The sequence below is a fragment of the Equus quagga genome, chromosome 2 (genome assembly GCF_021613505.1).
Source record: "Equus quagga isolate Etosha38 chromosome 2, UCLA_HA_Equagga_1.0, whole genome shotgun sequence".
Lineage (NCBI taxonomy): Eukaryota > Metazoa > Chordata > Mammalia > Perissodactyla > Equidae > Equus > Equus quagga.
Genome location: NC_060268.1, coordinates 136,248,045 through 136,270,055, shown reverse-complemented (window position 1 = coordinate 136,270,055; position 22,011 = coordinate 136,248,045). Strand labels below are relative to the sequence as shown.

The 22,011-nt window shown below is 41.2% G+C and overlaps 1 protein-coding gene across 6 annotated transcripts in view; it reads right to left on the bottom strand.

Moving 5' to 3' along the window:
* FAM13C (family with sequence similarity 13 member C) overlaps nucleotides 1-22,011 on the bottom strand; it is a 116,611-nt gene that overhangs the window by 36,976 nt on the left and 57,624 nt on the right. For all 6 annotated transcript variants that reach the window (XM_046654177.1, XM_046654174.1, XM_046654175.1 and 3 more), the window contains one exon: nucleotides 21,685-21,748. In XM_046654177.1, the coding sequence (XP_046510133.1) occupies nucleotides 21,685-21,748 (64 nt within the window). The remainder of the gene's footprint in view (nucleotides 1-21,684; nucleotides 21,749-22,011) is intronic.

The window sequence follows — 22,011 nt, the reverse complement described above, 5'->3', positions numbered from 1 at the left end:
GGAGTGGATGACATTAGGCCCCTCCCAGGCTACCATTCATGAAAGCCGGCGTCCCTCCACTGCAGCAGACTGCAGTGAACAAAGAGTTACTGCTGCAGAGGCCGGCGGCATCTGGGAGGCGCTTCAGGGCTCCCTTATCTCCATCTGCATGTGGGTGGGTGTGCGTGTGCCTTCTGAAGTTACTTCTCTCACATGGGATGGCTATAGCTGCCTTTTGTCAAGAACAGATTAGAGGGAGAGAGGGAGATGACCTTGGTCACTCAGTGTGACCCAGCCACTGAGGGAGAAGCAATTTATCTTCCATAGCTCCCAGCACAACTTCCCCCCTCACCCCCTTCATTTCTCATTTTAAATTTCTCCCATGGTTCTTAATAAAAACAAAGTCATACAGACTGACGCATGTATCCTGCCTTGATGCAGATGCCCAGCAAATTAATTCCCCCGACCAGGTGAAAGTGAGTCACGCCTGAGTCCCTGGCCGGGTGCCGGTCCTCTGCTCCCCCACAATGGGAAAGCTCTGCAGGCCTCAGCAGCTCCTCCACCCACCTGGCAGGGGTGGTTACCTGGAGTGGAGCCATTGGTCCTTTCCCTACTAAGGCCCGCCCACACACACACACACACACACACACACTCCTACTCACACCCCACCCTCTTCATATCCTATTCCCATACACCCTCATATCCAACCGCCACACCCTACTCCATACACACCCCCACTCCTATCCCACACATACTCCCTCCCTCCCCTATACATACCTTCACCCCGTCTTCCACACCCTCATGACCAACCCCCATACCTTCACACTACTCTACACAGACCCTTTAAGCCTCAAACACTCTCACCTTCACCCACATACACTCTCATTCCTACCCCTCACACTCATCCCTTTTATCCCCTACTCCACACACAAACACCTTACCTCACACCCCTCCACATACAACCTCATACCCAACTCCCATTCTCACATCCTACTCCTCACACACATACCCCGCTACCCCACACACACACCCTCACACCCTACCTCACAAACACCCACCCCCAACATCTCCTCATACCCAACCCTTCCGTCACACATACCCACTCCCACACAAATACCCTCATCCATTCTGTTGATGTAAGTAAACACGAACCTACGGCCACGTTTGAAAAGCTGCCCACTGACAAACATCTTAAATCTGTTGTCTCTCAGTTTGAAAGCAGCGGGTGCCTAAGTGGGCTCAGGGTCCCTCCTCTGCCATGCTCAGAGATGGGGCGAGGTCTGCAGGGGCTGCTGCCTGAGAACCCACAGCTCAGATGAAGCATCCACCTGAGACAAGGACATTATTTACAGTTTCCCCCTCCTTTCTGGCATGATTTACCAGCAGCTGAATGTGGAAGCAAGAGCCAGAGGTTACTGACAGGAGGTACAGAAAGAGCAAGAGCATCAAGTTTCTGGAAAGATTTAGTAACCAAGCATCTGGGAAGCAAAAATGAATGAATCCAGGCAAGCTTCCTACTGGAGGCCCTTGAAAATCAGAGTGACTTCTCAAAAAGAGCAAAGCTATTCTGAAAATTGGGAAATAATGCCATGAGAATGTAAAATGATGCAGCTGCTAAAGAAAACAGTATGGCAGTTCTTCAAAAGATTAAAAATAGAACTACCATATGATCCAGCAATTCCACTGCTGGATATATACCTCACAAGAATTGAAAGCAGGGGCTCGACATTTGTATGCCCATGTTTATAACAACCTTATTCGCAATAGCCAAGAGGTATATTATGGACTGAACTGTGTCTCCCCCAAATTCCTATGTTGACGCCCTAACCACCAATGTGACTGTATTTGGAGACAGGGCCTTTAAAGAGGCAACTAAGGTAAAATGAGGTTGTAAGGGTGGGGCTCTAATCCAATAAGACTCGTGTTCTTACAAAAGGAGAGAGAGACACCAGGGAGGCACACACTGAGGAAAGGCCATGTGAGGACACAGCGAGAAGGCCGCCATCTGCAAGCCAAGGAGACGCTTCAGGAAAAACCAACTCTGCCAACACCTTGATTGGACTTCCAGCCTCCAGAATGGTGAGAAAATAAATGTTTGTTGTTTCAGCCACCCAGTCTGAGGTATCCTTTTTTTATGGCAGCCCTAACAGAGTATTAACAGACTAACACAAGGTGGAAGCAACCCAAGTGTCCATCAACAGATGAATTCATAAACAAAATGTGATACATACATACATACATACATACATACAATGGAATATTATTTAGCCTTAAAAAGGAAGAAAATTCTGACACATGTTACAACCTGGAGGAACCTTGAGGACATTACGCTAAGTGAAAAAAGCCGGTCACAAAAGGAAAATATCTAGAGTAGTAAAATTCATGGAGACGGAAGGTGGAATGGTGGCTGCCAGGGAGTTGTGGGAAGGCGAAGGGAGTTAGCGTTTAATGCGTACAGACTTTCAGATTGGGAGGATGAATAAAGTTCTGGAAATGGATGGTGGTGATGGTTGCACAACAATGTGAATGTACTTAATGGCACTGAGCTACATACTTAGAAATGATTAAAAGGGAGCCCGCCCTGTGGTGTAGAAGTTAAGTTCATGTGCCCAGGGTTCGCAGGTTCAGATCCCAGGCACGGACCCATGCCCAGCTTATCAAGCCATGCTGTGGCAGACATCCCACATATGAAAGAGAGGAAAATGGGCACAGATGTTAGCAGAGGGCCAATCTTCCTCAGCAAAAAGAGGAGGATTGGCAGTGAACGTTAGCTCTGGGCTAATCTTCCTCAAAAAATAAGTAGTTAAAATGGTAAATTTTATGTGAGTATACAATTTTAAAAAATAAAAATAAAGTAAAAAAAGAAGAAAGAAAGTCAGTCCTTCTCTAGATTTAGAGGGAAGACATGGAACTAGCCACCTCTCATAAACTCCTTGTGCTCTTGTATATTCTACAAACCAGAAGAGGACACGGCCTTCACACAGAAACAGAGGGCATGCCAGCTCTGCTACATACTATGCATCTGACTTTGGGCAAGCATCTTGGCCATTCTCAGCCTTAATTTCTTCATCCATAAAAATAGGCAATAACAACAGTGACAATGGCACCTGCTCTAAGAATTAAATGAGGGAAGGTGTGGAAAACACTTTGCACAGCGCTAGCATGTGGCCAGCACTCAAGGACTGGATGTTGTGGTTATTAGGAACATCTCCAAACCCCAGAGGCCTCTGGGCAGAGCTGTGGTTGTGTGCGAGGCCAAACTCGACACCCACTCTAAGGCCTTGACTCCTCACTTTACTTCCCAGGACCCCACTCTCTGCATCTGCCTAGTGAGGACCTGAGTCTTCACTTCTAAGTTCTTTCCAACTTTAAAGGAGAGAAAAGCAACCATGCCTGTATACTGAAGATGGTGCACAGAATCTGGCACTGAGTGGGGACTTAGTGTTTGTGGAACTGAACCAAAATCTTCATGCAACACAAATAAATACCAAACAATTCACTGCATAGGAGTATATTAGCTCACATTCAGAGGCTGAACACCCACAGAGTGTGAGGTATAATGCTGAGACCCAATTACAGCCAGAAGTAGTAAGGGGGTTCTTCTCATCTGTCTTCCCCTCCCGCCTCCTCCCTCACTTGTACTCATACTGAAGCAGAAACAAGATTGAGCATCAAAGGAGATCCGTTTGCATGGCTGGTTTATTCCTCTCTGAGATACTAGATAGGAGTAAGCTGAAAGGAATGGGGAAGAAAAGAAGTGGGAATGGGACAGAAGAGAGAAGATGAAGGTCTCAAAGGGCAAGAAGACCTCCAAGCAGAAGGGAAGACATAAATTGCTATAAATGGAAGACAAGAAGGCGGAATGGAAGAAACTCTGCAGGTCAGCTGTTGGCAACTATAGCCCTTCCCCACCTCAAAATGACCCCCTACCTGAGGACAACCTGCCATTCCTCAGCGCAGGAACAGAGGGTGGGGACTCAGACACCCCAAGTGGGATGGGTTCATAAAAGGATGCCTCTCCTGATGATTAACCCATGAGCAATCTGTGCCACTGTCACGTACATGTCCTTCCAGTGGGCAATGGGAGACATCCAGCCTGTCCCTCAGTCAGGGCTGAGCCCCACAGAGTCCACCCATGAAAGGTCCCTGGACAGCTTATACCACACACGTAAGAGTCAGGCCCCCACACACACGTCATCCCACACATGCACGTCGCAGGCTCTGGCAGCTTTCACACGAGGCTCTGGCATGTGAGACTGATGTCAGCCCCTTCCTCAGGGCGCTTCCAGTCTAGTGGGGAGAGAGCTAATAAACAAGCAAACCAATCAAACAATAACGACAGTAATTACTGTCACAGGGCTATGGAGGAAAGAAACCGCGAGCCTGGAGAGGGAGAGAGTAAGCAGCTGTTTCACTCTCTGATCATGCCTGACTTAGTGACCTTTACTGCAAGAACATGCTTCCTCCACCCCACCCTCCCCTCATGGCCGCCCCATCCCCCTCCCCCCACCCCAGACAAAGAGCAGTAACTCCCTCTGGTCCCAGTGCTACCTCTCTCCAGCACTCCTCTTACTAAGACTCCTGCTCCCTGCAAGGCTGCCCACAGCCCATCCCCCAGGCCAGCCAGCTAGTGCTTTCCCAGGTTCACATGCAAAGTCTCCCTGAAAGTGTCTCTAGGATCGGCAGAAAAATTGAGCAAAGGCTGATGGATCCCCCAAAGAACAATGAACAAGACTCCCTCTGCCTCCTCAGCTCTCCCATCTGATTATGGGAGAAGCCAGAGAGAAGTCCACAAAACCTAGGTGTGGTTTTCTAAAAGCTAATTTTTCTCTTTTACATAATGGAAAACAGGCTGCTTGTTTTAGAAAATACTCTACTCATTTTCTCTCCTCTACAATTACCAGGTCCCACTTTAGTTGGGTTGGAATGGAGAACACCCACACAGGCTGGGTGGCTAAATACTATTTTAGGGGGCCTTTGTCTGCAATCCACCAGTTGCAGAGGAGGGACAGCTTATTTTTAATTTCTATGAAGAGGTTTCGCGGCACTCCCCCATCTCTTTATCTACCCAAGAACAGTACATAGATTCTCTATGGTGATATGAAGCAAAATCAAATTGGAAATCTGCTCAAAATGGGGGATACAACTGGGTCCCTGAACATCCCCATTTCTCCTTGCCACTCTTCTTCCCTGAGTTTCCTGTGTGTACTTCCCCCGCCACACCCATACCCATACCCATGCCCACACCCACGCCCACACCTACACACACAATACCCTTCCTTTCCATCTGCTCCCAGCCCCCACCTCCCCAGGCCAGATTCAGCTGTAGTTGCCTCACAAATTTCCATCAAATTCCTGAGCCAGTTCTGATTACCTTATCTACACAGGGCCCCCCAATTTCTCTGTTACCATCTTATTTCCTTCCTAACACTCACTATAATATATAATTTTATCTATTTGTCTACTTGTTTTTTGGCTCTCTCTCCAGCTCCAGAAGGGCTGGAACTATGCCTCCATTGTTCACTGCTGTACCCAGCACAATGAGGAGAACAGGAGCCAACCAATAAGAAGACGGCCATTGTATCTTGGTTTTGTTTTTCTGGACCCTCCAGGTGGCACTTGGGAGGCCCTTCTGAGGATCCAATTTCAAGCCCCGCTGCTGCCCTGGTTCAGAAACTTTACAATGCTTTCTAATCACTGGGGAGTTTGCTAAAGATGTGCACTCCCAGGCAGGGACCACCCCAGAGACTCAGATTCTGTGGTCTGGGGCAGAGTCATTTAGATGCTAGAGGTCCAAAGTTCACACTTTGAGAAATAGTGCCCTATTCTCTAGGGCCTTGACCTACTCTAAATGCTACCTTGGGCACCTGCTTACCTCCACCCGCCCCAGGAACAACAGCTTTTCCCCAACCCCTAGCCCTCTAACACCCTCATTAGCCTCCTGTCCTGCCTCTCTTTGAGAGTTGGGGGCCCCCACACTAGGAAGTAGAAAGTATGAAGTGCTCAGAAGCAAGACAGTGTTGCTTCCTGAACTGCTGCTGCTGGAGTCTGGATGTTCTTGCCGAAAGAAGTGGGACTTCTTCCAAGGCGATAGCTACAAGAAAATACCAAATGCACCCCACCCCTAGGGACACTGGGTTTTTGGCTAATCCCTGTGGGGCCTGTGTTGCATATGTCCCAGCATGCCTTGCAGCCAAGTCTAACTGAAGGATGACACACCTCAGCTCAGCCCATCCTAGCTTTCTCTGCTGGGGATGGTCAGCTCTCACCACCCCACACTACTCAAAGAAGAAATTCAGTGTAAGAGAACAAGCTGTTCATTTCAAGTAGCCCTCTGCTGACAAGAGGATTCAGGTTCTATTCTGATGCTAGTAGCACTTCTTTTTAAACAAGGACAATTTTGCCACAACACACAATGACCCAAACCAAATTTCCTTCCAGCCAGATGATTTCAATCTGGGAAGGGAGAGTCCTGTACTTAGTTTTATCTCATTGTGATATCCTCATTATGTTCACTTTATTAAATAAAAAAATAAAAACAAGACGTTTGAGAGGGAATAATGCAGTTTATAAATTCATTTTAATTCAGGACTCTGAGCTTTTCTAGATAAGACGTTGATTTTCTAAAAATAGAATGTGTCTTATTTTCAGCTTATGGAATGGACTTCAATAGGTTCTCTTTGGAGTTTGTAGTACTTACCCTAGCCAAAAGCACAGGTATTAAGATGGATTAAACCCCCTAACAAGTCATTTTTTCCAGATCATCAATTATATCCCACAGGCTGAGGTCCACAAATCTAGTCTGTTGTTGTAGCCCATCTGGCTATTTCTTTGTGGCTACTTACGTTCCAATTTCTTTTAGCCCTGAAAAATACTCTGCTTAAAAACTAAACTCAGTAGGATGTGGGCACAGTAGAAGGCCCATTAGGGCTTTGAATCCCAAATCTACCATTGGCTCATTATGTGTCTGTGGGCAAACCATCCAACCACACTGGCCTGTAGGCCCTTTATTTTTTCTGATGAGACTACCTTACCCCCTTCAATTTCTAAAATTCAATGAATATTAAAAATCAGTAACCATTCCACTGGAAATCATAAAATTACATGCCATATGAAATAAATTATCTACCTATGTCTTTAAAGACAGTGGTCACATTGGAAAGCATTACCATTTCCTCAAATACTAATATTTTGTTAGAAAACAAGAAAATTAAGTATTTCCCTGCCTTAAAATCCGAGCTGTATAGCCCTAAGAAGGCCAACAATGTCCTAAAAAGAATAAAAGATACCAACACCAGCAAGTCCAGACTCTAGGATATTGAGCCGATGTGCGCCACTATAAATCCCTGAAAAGTAGGGATGACGAAGTTTGTTTTTCTACTGCAGCCCCCATACCCCACCCCAGTACCAAACCCAGAGCTGTGAACATATTTGCTTCCCAATAAACACTGTTGAAAGAATTACTCCTTAGAAAAAATATCTAAAAAGTCACAACCTTCAGGAAAGGTTTTGGTCTTAGGATCAGCAGAAATATTTTTTAAACGTTGGCAAAGGTGGGAGGGAGCAGATTATACTATGAAAGCTGTCTGCTTTATATTTTGCCAAGTGAAAGCATGTGGCAAAATAAACAAATAATAATGATAAAAAACCTCCCCATCATTTCATCACAAAATAAAAATTTTAAGAACAATCAGTTCATTCAACTGGGAATAAGAACCTGGGTTTATACCACGACCACATTAGCCAAAGGATGTCCTCGCTGACACCAACAAGAAAAGTTGGCTAAAATTAAATGAATCATAGGACACATTCCAGCTGAGGAAGAAACACTGGTAGGAAAGCAAGGTCACTTTACCTCAACTCAGAAAACCGTACCAGAAAAATGCCAAATAGTAGCCTGCAGTGTTCCAGCACACAGGAAAAGCACCTTGGAAAATTATGCTTCCAGAGACCAATATTATGCAGCCTAGCATCCATTTACCCATCTTCTGATAATAACACTCCCAGATCCAAAGTGGGAAATATGGTCTACGTCTAGCCAATCAGCTTATTCCAAACCCCAAAGTCATGGTGACGGGCTCAAGAATGGGTTACATGTCCCAAGCCAGATAAATGAGAATCAAGTATGGAACTTTTTAGAACTAGAAAGAAGGACTCTTTTTCCACTGTGTGGTAGGCAGAACCCTAAAGATGGCCTCCAAGATTCTTTTACCCTGGTTATTCAATCAAACACAAACACATAGGTGCTGCTATGAATGGATTTTGCTTATATAATTAAAGTCTTAACTCAGTTGACCAAAGATACAGAGATTATTTAGGTGGGCCTGACCCAATCAGATGAGCCCTTTGAAAGCAGAGAGTTTCCTCCAGCTGGTAGCACAAGACAACATCAGAGAGATTCAGAGCACAGAAAGATTTGGTATTGTTGGCTCAAAGATGAAGAGGTCCACATGGAGAGGAATGCAGGCAGCCTCTAGAAACAGAGCTGCCCTCAGCTGATGACCTGGAAGGAAATAGGGACCACAATCCCATAACCACAAAGAACTAAATTCAGGCAACAACTCGAATGAGATTGCACGTAGACTCTTCTCCAGAACGTCCACATAACAGTCCATCATGGCTAATGCCTTGAGTTCAGTTTTGTGAGACCCTGAGTAGAGAATCCAATTGAGTCCACCCAAATTTATGACCTATGTAACTGTGAGCTAACAAATGGGTGTTTGAAGCTGCTAAGCTTTTGGTAATCTGTTACACAGTAATAGAAAACTAATATACACTGGAATTACTCACTGTAAAAATAATGTGGCCCTAGAGAGTGGTTGACTGAAAGATAAAATCAATATAGGAAAGCAGAGTCAAGAGATGAAAAGAGATAGCATCTACATGACAAGTCTTTAATCCCTGGATCTAGCCATGCCTGGAGCCTATCCCGATCCTAAAGTTTCAACTGTGTAAATCAATAAAATCCTGTTGTTATTATTAAAGCCAGGTTGAACTGACTCTCAATCACAAGGAAAAAATCCCAGACGGTTGAAAAAATAATAATAAAAATCTTCAATCAATTCTGAACTAAGGGCCAACCCTACAGACTGCGTTTGCATTTCGATAGAAAAATACAGCTGCCTATTCCTACAGAAACAACACCATTCAGCCAACTCAGGAGTATCAAAGGCCTACAGAAGCCTCTTGCTAGACCATTTTCTCAAAATTAAAACCATTTGGAGGGAGAAACACATCTCAAACAGTTAGTACCATCTTGAGGTCTGATATGGCTTGATGCTAAGATATCTATATGCTAAGCTGTGGATGGTAAGAAAAAGACAATCAAATCCTTTACATGGAGAGACACACAGACATGTGGCTATAGGCTCAAAAAGGGACATTGCAAATGTGCAAATTGGTCTATTTTTAACAAAATTAAAGTATTAAAGGGTTCCTCATGGACTTTAAAGAGGACGATATCTTTAATGTTGTGGCTATGTTGAGCTATTTTGACTAGTGTAATTCAACAAATAAGAGGTAACAGTATCACATGAAGAAAAGATGAATTTTTCAAATTGACTTTAGGTGGATAAATGATCTCTTTCATGGGCAGCTAAATGAAAATAGATGTCCCCTTTGAGAATAAGAACTGTGACTACAAACCCAAGATTTAACTTCTTGTTATTGATAGTATGTCATTATTATGCATTAGTCACATGCTAATAATTTATTACATTTCTTTCTTATCACATAGACCTTCCTGAAAATTCCAATGGAATTCCTAAGGGTTTTGTTCCTTTATGGTAGAACCTCGGTCAGGACATAGCATAGCACAAGACTGAATCCCACCTCACTGTGAGCATCTTCTCCTCCCCTAGTTCTTCAATCAATGAGAAGGATGATACCACACACAAATCTAAAAATGTCCTAGCAATTTTTAGTAAAGTCAAAACAAACTTCAAAGCAGCCATCCAGGTAGAACACATCTCTAGGATGCCCTGTAGGGTCAATTGACACCCAAAATGCTTTGACTGTATTCTGTACACTCAAAAAGGACTCACAATGGAGTCTTCAGAATAGAGTTGTACTTCAGAACATTCGCTCCATTTAAAAGATGCCATTAGCCTCTTTTTCTAAGCACTCATAAAAGGAACACAGTATGGTATCAGAGAACTTGTGAATGTTGGCTTCTTTCAGATATATTAGGTTTTACTGGCTACCAAGTGAAATGGCATAGACAGTGTGTCTGTGGCAACTTTTCTCATGAAAGAACAATGTGACTAGAATTTTCTCCATCTTCAGAAAACATTTCCTTTTCTTACCCTCTAATTCACAGAGTTAGAAAGGGGGAAGCAGGGTGGGGAGGACGGATTAGCAATACCCTTTTGACCCTTACTACTAAACCCATCAATTTCTCCTCCCCTATAAAAGGCAATATAATCCTCTTCCATTCCGTGACCTGGATGTATACAACTCAGTGACTTCCATTTGGGCTGGTTTCTTCCTCTACATTAGTAGCCCCTTCCATATTCAGATACTTCAATGCCAGGCTAATAGCCATGGTAATTAATATCTGGCCCCATAATTCCTCGGTCCCTTCAATTTATAATGCTACTTCCGATTAAATATGGCTGGCCATTTCAGCAGGTTGCCATAAATTTCCAGAATCTCAAATCTCCTAAGAATAAGCTTGATCCCTTCCATCTCTTCTACCCTACGATGTAAGTAAACTTACTCTAGCCTCTTCATTAAGGTTCTGGATTCCCCTATGTTCTACAATCAATCATCCCACTTAGACTCCTTACCCAGTGGGAACCATATGTCTCCACAATTTGATTCTGGAGATGCAAAAAAAAGCCAGAAATATTTACCTCAATTACCCCTCCAGACTTAACTACCTTGAAATCCTTATGTTAAAGTTGTAGGGCTTATTGTGGGCAAAAGACTGAGGCAACATTTATTCATTTTTCCCATTCCAACATTGAGTATCTACTTCTTTATGCCTGACATATCTTTCTTGGATAAACTTATTAACCCATGGCAATTTTTTTCTTTTTAATTTATAATTGTCTCCTTAGGCCTGGAGAGGATAAACTGTAGATTGGTCTAGGCCAGCAGAAGAGAGCTTCATAGCCAACAAGCCTTAAAAGGGAAGTGAAACAAGGAATCCATGTGAGGGCAACCAAAGACAAATTTCTCTTTCAAGGCCAATTGGCTTGTGGCTGACCTTACGTCTAGGCCCTTGGAATTCCAGATAAAAAGTGAAATGGAGGTGATGCCAGCAACATGGCAGAATGAGCTGTTCCCTTTATCTCTCCCCCTTTGAACTACAACTAAATGGACATTCACTGATCAACAGAGGATACCCACACAGCACAATAGGATGCCTGAGAGATCTGCGCAGCTAGACATCTGAAGGTGGGTGACCTACCCCCAGGGAGGTGGTGGAGATAGGTGAGCACTCTCTGGCCTCCCAGCAGCTCTGTGCACTCATGCAACTGCTCTCCCAGCTGGAGCACCCATAGAACCACTGCAGCCCCAAGGGTGGGAGTGTGCCTCAGTGCAACTGTGGAAACAGCTAACAGCAACCCTGAGCCCCTGTGTGATCGCCATCCCATCTGGTGGAAAGCCCACAGTGCCACTGCAGTCCCAGAAAGTGGCCCCATATCAGAGCCCATGGGGAGGCCCCACCTACCAAGGACAACAGCTTGTGTGACCTAGGAAGAGTGGGCAGTGGATCTGCATGCCCAGGGAAATGATTTCCTGGCTGCTGCAGACACCCATAGTACCGGTGGAGCCCCAAAGGTGGGAGTGCATCTCAGTGGGACAGTGGGAGCAGGTGACAGCAACCCTGAGCCCCCACATGATTCCTTTCCCATCCAATGGGAGAGGCCACAGTGCTGTTGCAGTCCCAAGGAGTGGCCCAGGCTCAGACTGGCACAGCTGTCAGGGCTTGCAGCAGGCTCAGAAAACTCAGCTCCTGCCTGCCCCCCACCCCCCCGCAGTGGCAGCAGGGGGAATCTGCAACCAGATACTTCCACAATGCAAAGGCACAAATCCACCCCATCAAATAGAATTAAGAGGTATATTAATACTCCAGACCAGAAGGAAAAATACAAACACCTATAGCCAATCCTGCAGGCACAGAAATTTCCAATCTAAATGACAGAGAATTCAAAATCACTATCATAAAAAACTCAACAAGTTACAAGAAAACTCAGAGAGACAATTCAATGAAATCAGGAATAAAATTGATGAACAGAAAGAACTCTTCACAAAAGACACTGAAACTACGAAAAAAAACCAGAAATGTTTGAGATGAAAAAAACAATGAATGAGATAAAGAAAAATCTACAGTCCTTAAATAACAGAGCTGATATGATGGAGAACAGAATTAGAAATTTAGAGGACAGAAATATAGAAATGCTTCAGATGGAGGAGAGAGAACTAAGACTAAAAAGAAATGAAGAAATTATCAGAGAAATAACTGACAATTAGGAAGTGCAACATAAGGATTATTGGTAATCTGGAGGGAGAAGAGAAGGAGAAAGGAGCAGAGAACTTGTTCAAAGAAATAATAGCTGAGAACTTCCCAAACCTGGGGAAGGAGCTTCCCAAACAAGTAAAAGAAGCTAATAGAACTCCCAACTACATCAGTGTAAAAAGACCTTCTCCAAGGCATATATTAGCAAAACTGGCAAAAGTCAATGACAAAGAAAAAATATTAAGGGCAGCAAGGCAGAAGATAATAACCTACAAAGGAACCCCAATCAGGCTTTCAGTGGATTTCTCAGTAGAAACCTAACAGGCTAGGAGATAGTGGAATGATACATTCAAAACTCTGAAAGACAAAATCTATCCAGTGAAAATATCCTTCAGATATGATAGAGGAAGAAAAACTTTCCCAGATTAACAAAAGCTGAGGGAGTTCATTGCCACAAAAGCTCTCCTACAAGACATGATAAAGAAGGTACTCATACCTGAAAAAAAAAGGAAGGGTTTACAAAGCCTTAAGCAATGAGACAAATAGCCAGACAAATTCAGAAAATTGCAGCTCTCTATCAGAACACGTTAGCAAACACTTAATTACAACATTAAAGACAAAGAGAAGGAAAAAAATGAAGAATAACTATAATCACTTAATTTTAACCATAAACTCACAAAACAAAATGTAATAAGTTCTAAGAACAATAACTTGGTCAGGGAAGAGGGAAGGGATGGAAACTGCTTAGACTAAGGAATTAAGAGGCTATCAGAAAATGAACTATCACATCTATGAGATCGTTTTTACAAACCTCATGGTAACCAGTAAACAAAAAGTCAGAACAGAGTCACAAATGATAAAGAGAAAACTGAGAAAATCATCATACAGAACCACTAAACTGAACTGGCATTCCAAAATACATAGGACGAGAAACAAGGTAAACACAGAACAACAAGAAAACAAGTGATAAAATTGCAGCATTAAGCCCTCATATATCGATAATCACTATAATGTAAATGGATTTAATTCTCCAGTCAAAAGACACAGAGTGGTTGGATGGCTTAGAAACAAGACCCAGCAATATGCTGCCTCCAAGAAACACACCTCAGCTCTAAAGACAAACACAGGCTCAGAGAGAAGGGATACTCCAAGTTAATAGCAAACAAAAGAAACCAGGTGTTGCCATACTTATGTCAGACAAAGTAGACTTCACGATAAAAAAGGTAATGAAAGACAAAGAGGGGTGGTATATAATGATAAAGGGGACACTCCACCAAGAGGACATAACACTTACAAATATATACGCACCTAACACAGGAGCACCAAAGTATATAAAGCAACTATTAACAGACCTAAAAGGAGATATTAACAGGAAGACAATAATAGTAGGGGACCTTAAGACTTGATGTAAGAGCACCCACTTACATCAATGGATAGATCATTCAGACAGAAAGTCAAAAAGGAAACAGTGGAATTAAACAAAAAACTAAACCAGATAGACTTAATAGATAAATACAGAACACTTTATCCAAAAACAGCAGAATACACATTCTTCTCATACACACATGGAACATTCTCAAGGATAGACCATATGTTGGGAAACAAAGTAAGCCTCAATAAATTCAATCAATCAATCAAGTCAATCTTCTTGACTGAAATCATATCAAGTATCTTTTCTGACCATAATGCTACGAAACTAGAAATAAACCATAAGAAAAAAGCTGGGAGAGTGATAAATATGTGGAGACTAAACAACATGCTACTGAACAATCAATGGATTATTGAAGAAATTAAAGGAGAAATCAAAAAATATCTGGAGACAAATGAAAATGAAAATACACCATACCAACTCATTTTGGACGCAGCAAAAGCAGTCCTAAGAGGAAAATTCATAGCCATACAGGCCCACATTAACAAATAAGAAAAATCTCAAATAAGCAATCTTAACTACACCTAGACTAAATGAACTAGAAAAAGAACAAACAAGCCCAAAGTCAGCAGAAGAAGGGAAATAATAAAAATTATAGCAGAAATAAATGAAATTGAAATAAGAAAAACAGTGGAAAGGATCAAGGAAACTAAGAGCTGGTTCATTGAGAAGATAAACAAAATTGACAAACCCTCAGCCAGACTAAGAAAAAAACAGAGAAGGCTCAAATAAATAAAATTAGAAATGACAGGAGAAATTACAATGGATACCACAGAAATACAAAAGATTATAAGAGAATACTGTGAAAAACTATATGCCAACAAATTGAACAATCTAGAAGAAATGGATAAATTCTTAGACTCACACAACCTCCCAAAACTAAATCAAGAAGAAAGAGAATCTGAATAGATCAATCACAAGTTAATAGATTGAAACAGTAATCAAAAACCTCCCAAAAAACAGAAGTCCAGGACCAGATGGCTTCTCTAGAGAATTCTACCAAACATTCAAAGAATCCTTCTTAAACTATTCCAAAAAATTGAGGAAGACAAAAGACTTCCTAACATTCTGAGATGAGGCCAACATCACGCTGATACCAAAGCCAGACAAGGACAACACAAAGAAGGAAAATTACAGGTCAATGCCACTGATGAACACAGATGCAAAAATCCTCAAGAAAATATTGGCAAACCAAATACAACAACATATTAAAAGGATCATACACCATGATCAAGTGGGATTTATACCAGGGATGCAGGGATGATTCAACATCTGCAAATCAACCAATGTGTTACACCACATTAACAAAATGAGGAATAAAAACCACACAATCAGCTCAATAGAACACAGAGAAAACATTTGAAAAGATCCATTTATAACAGAAACTCTCAATAAAATGGATATAGAAGGAAAGTACCTCAACATAATAAAGGCCAAATATGACAAACCCACAGCCAACATCATACTCAGTGGGAAAAACTGAAAGCGATTCCTATGAGAAGAAGAACAAGACAAGTGTGCCCACTCTCACTACTCTTATTCAACACAGCACTGCAGGTTTGGGCCAGAGCATTAGTCAAGAAAAAGAGATAAAAGGTATCCAAACTGGCAAGGAAGAAGTGAAACTCTTGTTGTTTGCAGATGACAAAATTTTATATGTAGAAAACTCTGAAGAGTCCATCAGAAAGTTATTAGAAATAATCAACAATTACAGGAAAGTTGCAGGGTACAAAATCTACATACAAAAATCAGCTACATTTCTATACTCTAATAACAAACTAACAGAAAGAGAACTCAAGAATATAATCCCATTTACAATTGCAACAAAAAGAATAAAATATCTAGGAATAAATTTAACCAAGGAGGTGAGAGACCTATACAAGGAAAACTATAAGGCATTATTGAAAGAAATCGATGACAACATAAAGAAATGGAAACATATTCCATGCACGTGGATCAGAAGAATAAATGTAGTTAAAATGTCCATACTACCTAAAGCAATCTACAGATTCAATGAAATTCCAATCAGAATCCCAACGACATTCTTCACAGAAATAGAACAAACAATCCTAAAATTTATATGGGGCAACCAAAGACCCCAAATAGCTAAAGCAGTCCTGAGGGAAAAAACCAAAGCTGGAGGCATCACAATCTCTGACTTCAAAATATACTACAAACCTACAGTAATGAAAACAGCATGGTACTGGTACAAAAGCAGGTGCACAGATTAATGGGGCAGAATTGAAAGCCCAAAAATAAAACCACACATCCACGGACAGCTAATCTTCAACAAAGGAGCTAAGAACATACAATGGAGAAAGGAGAGTCTCTTCATAAGTGGTGTTGGGAAAACTTCACAGCCACATGCAAAAGAATGAAATAGACCATTATCTTGCATCAAATACAAAATTTAACTCAAAATGGATTAAAGATTTGAAAGTAAGATATGAAACCATAGAACTCCTAGAAGAAAATACAGAAAGTACACTCTTTGACATCAGTCTTAGAAGGATCTTTTCTAATACCATGTCTACTCAGACAAGGGAAACAAAAGAAAAACTAGACACTCTTCATCAGACTAAAGAGCTTCTGCAAGGCAAAGGAAACCAGGAACAAAACAAAAAGATGATGCACCAACTGGGAGAAAATATTTGCAAATCATATATCTGACAAGGGGTTAATCTCCAAAATATATAAAGAACTCACACAACTCAACAACAAAAAAACAATGTGATCAAAAGATGGGCAGAAGATATGAACAGACAATTTTCCAAAGAAGATACACAGATGGCCAATAGGCACGTGAAAAGATGTTCAACATCACTAATCATTAGGGAAATGCAAATCAAAACTACACTAAGATATCACCTTACACCTGTTAGAATGGCTATAATTACCAAGACAAAAAACAATAAATGTTGGGGCTGGCCCAGTGGTGTAGTAGTTAAGTTCATGCATTCCACTTTGGCGGCCCAGGTTTTGCAGGTTTGGATCCCAGGCACAGACCTACACACCACTCATCAAGCCATGCTCTGGTGGCGTCCCACATACAAAATAAAGTAAGATTGCCACAGATGTTATCTCAGCAACAATCTTCCTCAAGGAAAAAGGGGAAGATTGGCAACAGATGTTAGCTCAGGGTCACTCTTCCTCACCAAAAAGAAACACAACAAATGTTGGAGAGGATGTGGAAAAAATGGAACCCTCATACACTCCTGGTAGGAATGCAAACTGGTGCAGGCACTATGGAAAACAGTATGGAGATTTCTCAAAAATTAAAAATAGAACTAGCATACGACCCAGCTATCCCACTACTGGGTATTTATCCAAAGAAATTGAAATCAACAATTCAAAGAGATCTATGCAGTCCTATGTTCACTGCAGAATTATTCACAATACTCAAGAAGTGGAAGCAATTCAAGTGCCCATCGACTGATGAATGGATAAAGAAGACGTAGTGTATATATATACAGTGGAATACTATTCAGCCATTAAAAAAGACAAAATCGTCCCATTTGCAAGAATACAGATGGACCTTGATGGTATGATGTTAAGAGAAATAAGCCAGACAGAGAAAGACAAACACCGGATGATTTCACTCTTATGTGGAAGATAAACAAATACATGGACAAAAAGAATAGATTAGTGGTTACCAGAGGGGAAGTGGTGCGGGGGGTGGGCATAAGGGGTAAAGGGGCACATATTTATGGTGACTGACAAATAATAATGTACAGTTGAAATTTCACAATGTTATAAACTATTATGACTTCAATTAAAAAAAACCTTGAAATACACACTGAAATAAATGAGTCAAGAATAAAAAGTGAAATGGAAACAAACTCTCATTCACTCAGTAGAAACTTGCTTTATCCAAAAGTTAAGTGCAGAATACCTTCAAAGTATCTATCATATAAGAAAATAAAACAGTTTTCCTGAGCACGGAAGTCATGGGCATTTTTTCAGGTGAACATTTCCCCTGTAGGACGATGACATCAGATTTGGGCTGGGCAATTTTCATGGCAGAATTACAAAGAAGGTCCAAACTGACCCAGAGCTTCAGTCTGTTCCTTCGGATGACTGTCCTATTTCAGACCCTCACTTGGCCTGGATTCTTCACCTGGGATCATGTAGCCTCTCTCTCTCATGTAAGATTGATAAATAATTATGGTAAGTGCATACGTCACTTTTATAGCATTATTTAGTATTCACTTCCCAAACCAGGCCTTCAGGTAGTTGGCCTTGAGGAAGCCTTACCTCTGAGTAACTCTGGACAGCTTGCCTCATTCCATTCCTGATGGGAACCTATGACTAAATTCTACAAGCACTGGGAAAATGAAAAAAAAAAAAAAAGGGTGGAATTAACGAGCGTTAAAATTGAAAGGAGCCTAGAGTTAACCCAATTCAAAACCTCCTGCCCCAATTTTTGCAAGTGAAAAACTAAAGAAATTGATGTTTTATGATAGGCAGTCTGGGGGTTGGAAAAAGTTGTTTGAGGACCCAATATGGCAGGTTTTCTCAGAGTAGGAAGATCTATTAGTTTTCTTTATACATGTATTACTTTTCTTAATTGGAACTGAAGCTGGGAATGGAATCTTCTAGGATGTGGAGAAAGAAAACAATATTGTTTTTCTCATTTCATCCTTCAAGCAACTTTTCGATTTATTGAATATCAGTTATATGGACATGAGGGAATAACTAAAACCAAGGATTAAAGTGGATGAGACATTGACAGATCTCAAGTCTAGAATATTTTCCAATCAGGATCCAAGAGACCCCAACAAATAAAATCTCCTAATGTCTTAGAGAGGTACAGTCTGACAGCTCACGTCAATGGCTAGAGAGAGACGAAATCAGTTTTTCAGAAACCAACTCCTATAGCGTAATCCGAGAGACATCAAAATTCACGGGATAGAGACACAAGTCCTATCAAGAGACCCAAGGTCAAAAACTAGGAGCTTGATATTGAAGAAGAAAAGTGAAACTGGCAGAAATCAAATCCATACTCCCGCCAAGTGGAAACAAGAAGTGAGTTTTTCAGTTTATTGGAAAAGTATGGGGAACATACACAGAGACATGCTCATATGTAGATATGTCACACCAGGTATCACCTTACTGGGTGTAGGAGACCTCAGGTCAAGTACCAGGTCTGGAACCACCCACACTATAGCTGAGCCCCTCTATCTGTGACAGAGAAAAGGAATTAAGAAGTTTCAAAAAGAAGTGAAAAACCAGGTGTGAAACTTTGGGAAAATATAAAACACATATGTAGCATCTTAAAATTATGATTTATATACAAGATTAGGGTCCATGGAAACATCTGGAAAATATTTATGGACCATGCTTCTCATGAGGCTCAAGAAACTTTTTTTTTTTACTTTGGACTTGCAAATTGGAGCGGAAGAAACAGAGCAGATATGGAACTGGTGGGTTCTTTTTAGAGAACTTGAAGGCTGAATGTGCAGAAGGTGGTAAATAAATAAAAGAAAGGAACAAAGGGCAATGAAGAGGGCTAACATAAAAAAATTCTATCTTACATTTCCATTTAGAGATGGAAAGAATACTCCTGTAAAGGGTCAGCTGTACAAAGAGACTGAAAAAGAACTGATAAAAATTATAATCAGTAACAACTGATCATAACAGACAAAAACTACCATACAATGGGTTGTAGCATGAAAACTACATGCCAAACACATGTGAATCTCACAAACATAGTACCGAGTAAATGAAGCCAGACACAAAAGAGTACATATAGTCCATTTACAAAAAGCTCCAAAATAGACAAAAAAAATCTTTGGCAGTCTGAAAAACTGTTATCCTTATAGGGGAGTAGTGCCTGGAAGGAATTACAAAGGGGTGTCTGGGATACTGATAATGTGCTGTTTCTTGATCTGGGTGCTGGTTACATACTTTGTGAGACTTCATCCAGCTGTACACTTAACAATATACGCACTTTTCTATATGTATTTTCTATGTCCATTAAAAATTTTAAAGCAGTATTTCCCATCTGTGTTCCATAGGACTCTTGCCTACAGAAACGTTATTATGAGGTTCTTCCACAAAAAAGTTTGGAGTTCCACAAGTTTGGGAAATGCTGTTAAATATATTCTCACTCTATAGACATCTCCATCAATGAGTTCGAACACAGCGACCCTCCCTGCCTGACCTTGGACTCACTCATGCTGTCCCTGTTCAAGCTTTTCTAAGGTTTCCTCCAGCCTCCAAATTTTAGTCACAACACAAACTTCGTGAAAGGATGTGGATCTGCACACACTTTACCCCCTGAATGGAACAAAACCACTTAGAGCAGACCCTCACTGTCATCAACCAGCCTGGATCAGCGGCGCCACCTTTTAAGGGAAGAGGGCACATTTAAAATAGGGTGCTGCTTGCTTTTTTGGATGCACGCCTCCCACCCTTGCACCCATGAATCCCAAAGCGGTCAGCTGGCACATTTCATGAAATTTGCAAATATAATACAGCAAAGGAATACAGAAAAGTAGATTTTCAAGTAGAGCTTTTTGCAACAGTGATTTGAGAATGCTCGAGTAATCTCAGGCTTCTCATAGGTTTCCAGCTCACAAATCAGTGTCTCCCAAATACTGGAAACCTATCACAAGTTGACTCTTACAATCACCTCATTTTTCTAGTCACTTATGTCAAAGCAAATCAGTGCTTCTTTACAACTCGCATTTCGCTTGCTGACAGTGGGGCAAATATCTGCGTTCATTGATTCAGTCTCTTGCCTCTTTTCTCTTAAATTCTTTTCACTCTTCTTACCATGTGTGAGATTGTGGAATTTGAAGGCTGTCTCCATGCAGAAAAAAATAACAAGCAGTGTTTTGTGTTATCATTAGGACATTTTCCACAACTTTAGTTATTTATTTAACTTGGTTTAATCAGGCAGCTGGTTTACTTTTGATTATTCATTTCTGCCAAGTTCTACAGTAAAAAAGAAAAAGAAAATCACCTAAATTCAGTTAATTACCTTTTTTTTTTTTTGGAGGGAAAGGAGAGATGCATCTTCAAACAACAAATAATTTGCCTGAAGCTGATCATTTCTCTTCCTGGCATGTGAACATCAAGTCTTTTCATTCTTTTTGCTATGATCCTAATCAGATACACCAACCACTGCTCCGCAATTATACAACGAGGGCAAGAGAAACTAGACAGAATACTCCAAACCAATGTCTTAAGCCAAGGCATTCATAATAACAGGGATCCTAATTATATTATATTGATTTCCAACAGGAGAATTAAATTATATATTTCAAAGAAAATCTAGAACAAGCTTATTAACATTGTGATGTCCAGTTTGGTGGGAAACCATTTGGATTGGAAAAGATAGCTTTCATGTCTCAAAGCATACTAAGATGACCATAATGCAAACACCAAATTATATCATGCTCTGTGGATAAATAGTAAACATGATTATATCTGAGACTGCAAAAGCCGTTAGAAAAAGAGAGAGAGAGAGAGAGAAGATAAAATAACATTAAGAGAAAATTTTACAAATGTAACTGTCCCAGCCATGGTTATACAGTCTGAAGCCAAGTTGAAAAGGGTGTAATGAAATGACTGCTGGACTTGGTCTAGGTCCGAGATGCAGTAAGCAGTCTCACGAATAACATTTTACACGTATTTGCTCCAGAGCGAGGAAAAACATTACCCAAAGAACTACTAGCAAAGCAAGATCACTTAAGAGCAAAAATGCTTAAAGTTTTAATCAGAAAGAATTTCTAGTATTAGGAAAAATAATAAATTTCATGATTGGCTAATTCACGTTTATACAGCTAGCAACGATCGTACCTACCTCATTGAGGTCCTGCCGAGTTTCAAAAGCATCCTTTGGACAAACGGCAGTCCTCTGGTCTATTCTATAAAATACAAAGAAAAATTATTTCCATTTCAAAGAAACCTTTCAACAAAGTACATTGAAGGGCTACAGATCTGCTGTACCCGTCTTAAAAATTCTCAGTGGTGTCCCACCACCCATGGAATAAAATCCAGACTCCTTATAATGGTCTACAACACATTACAGTGTTCAAACTCTGCCAGCTTTCCTGGCCCCACCTCCTATCACTCTCACCATGGCCCCCTGTACTCCAGCCTCTCTGGCCTTGTCGCTGTTTCTTGAACA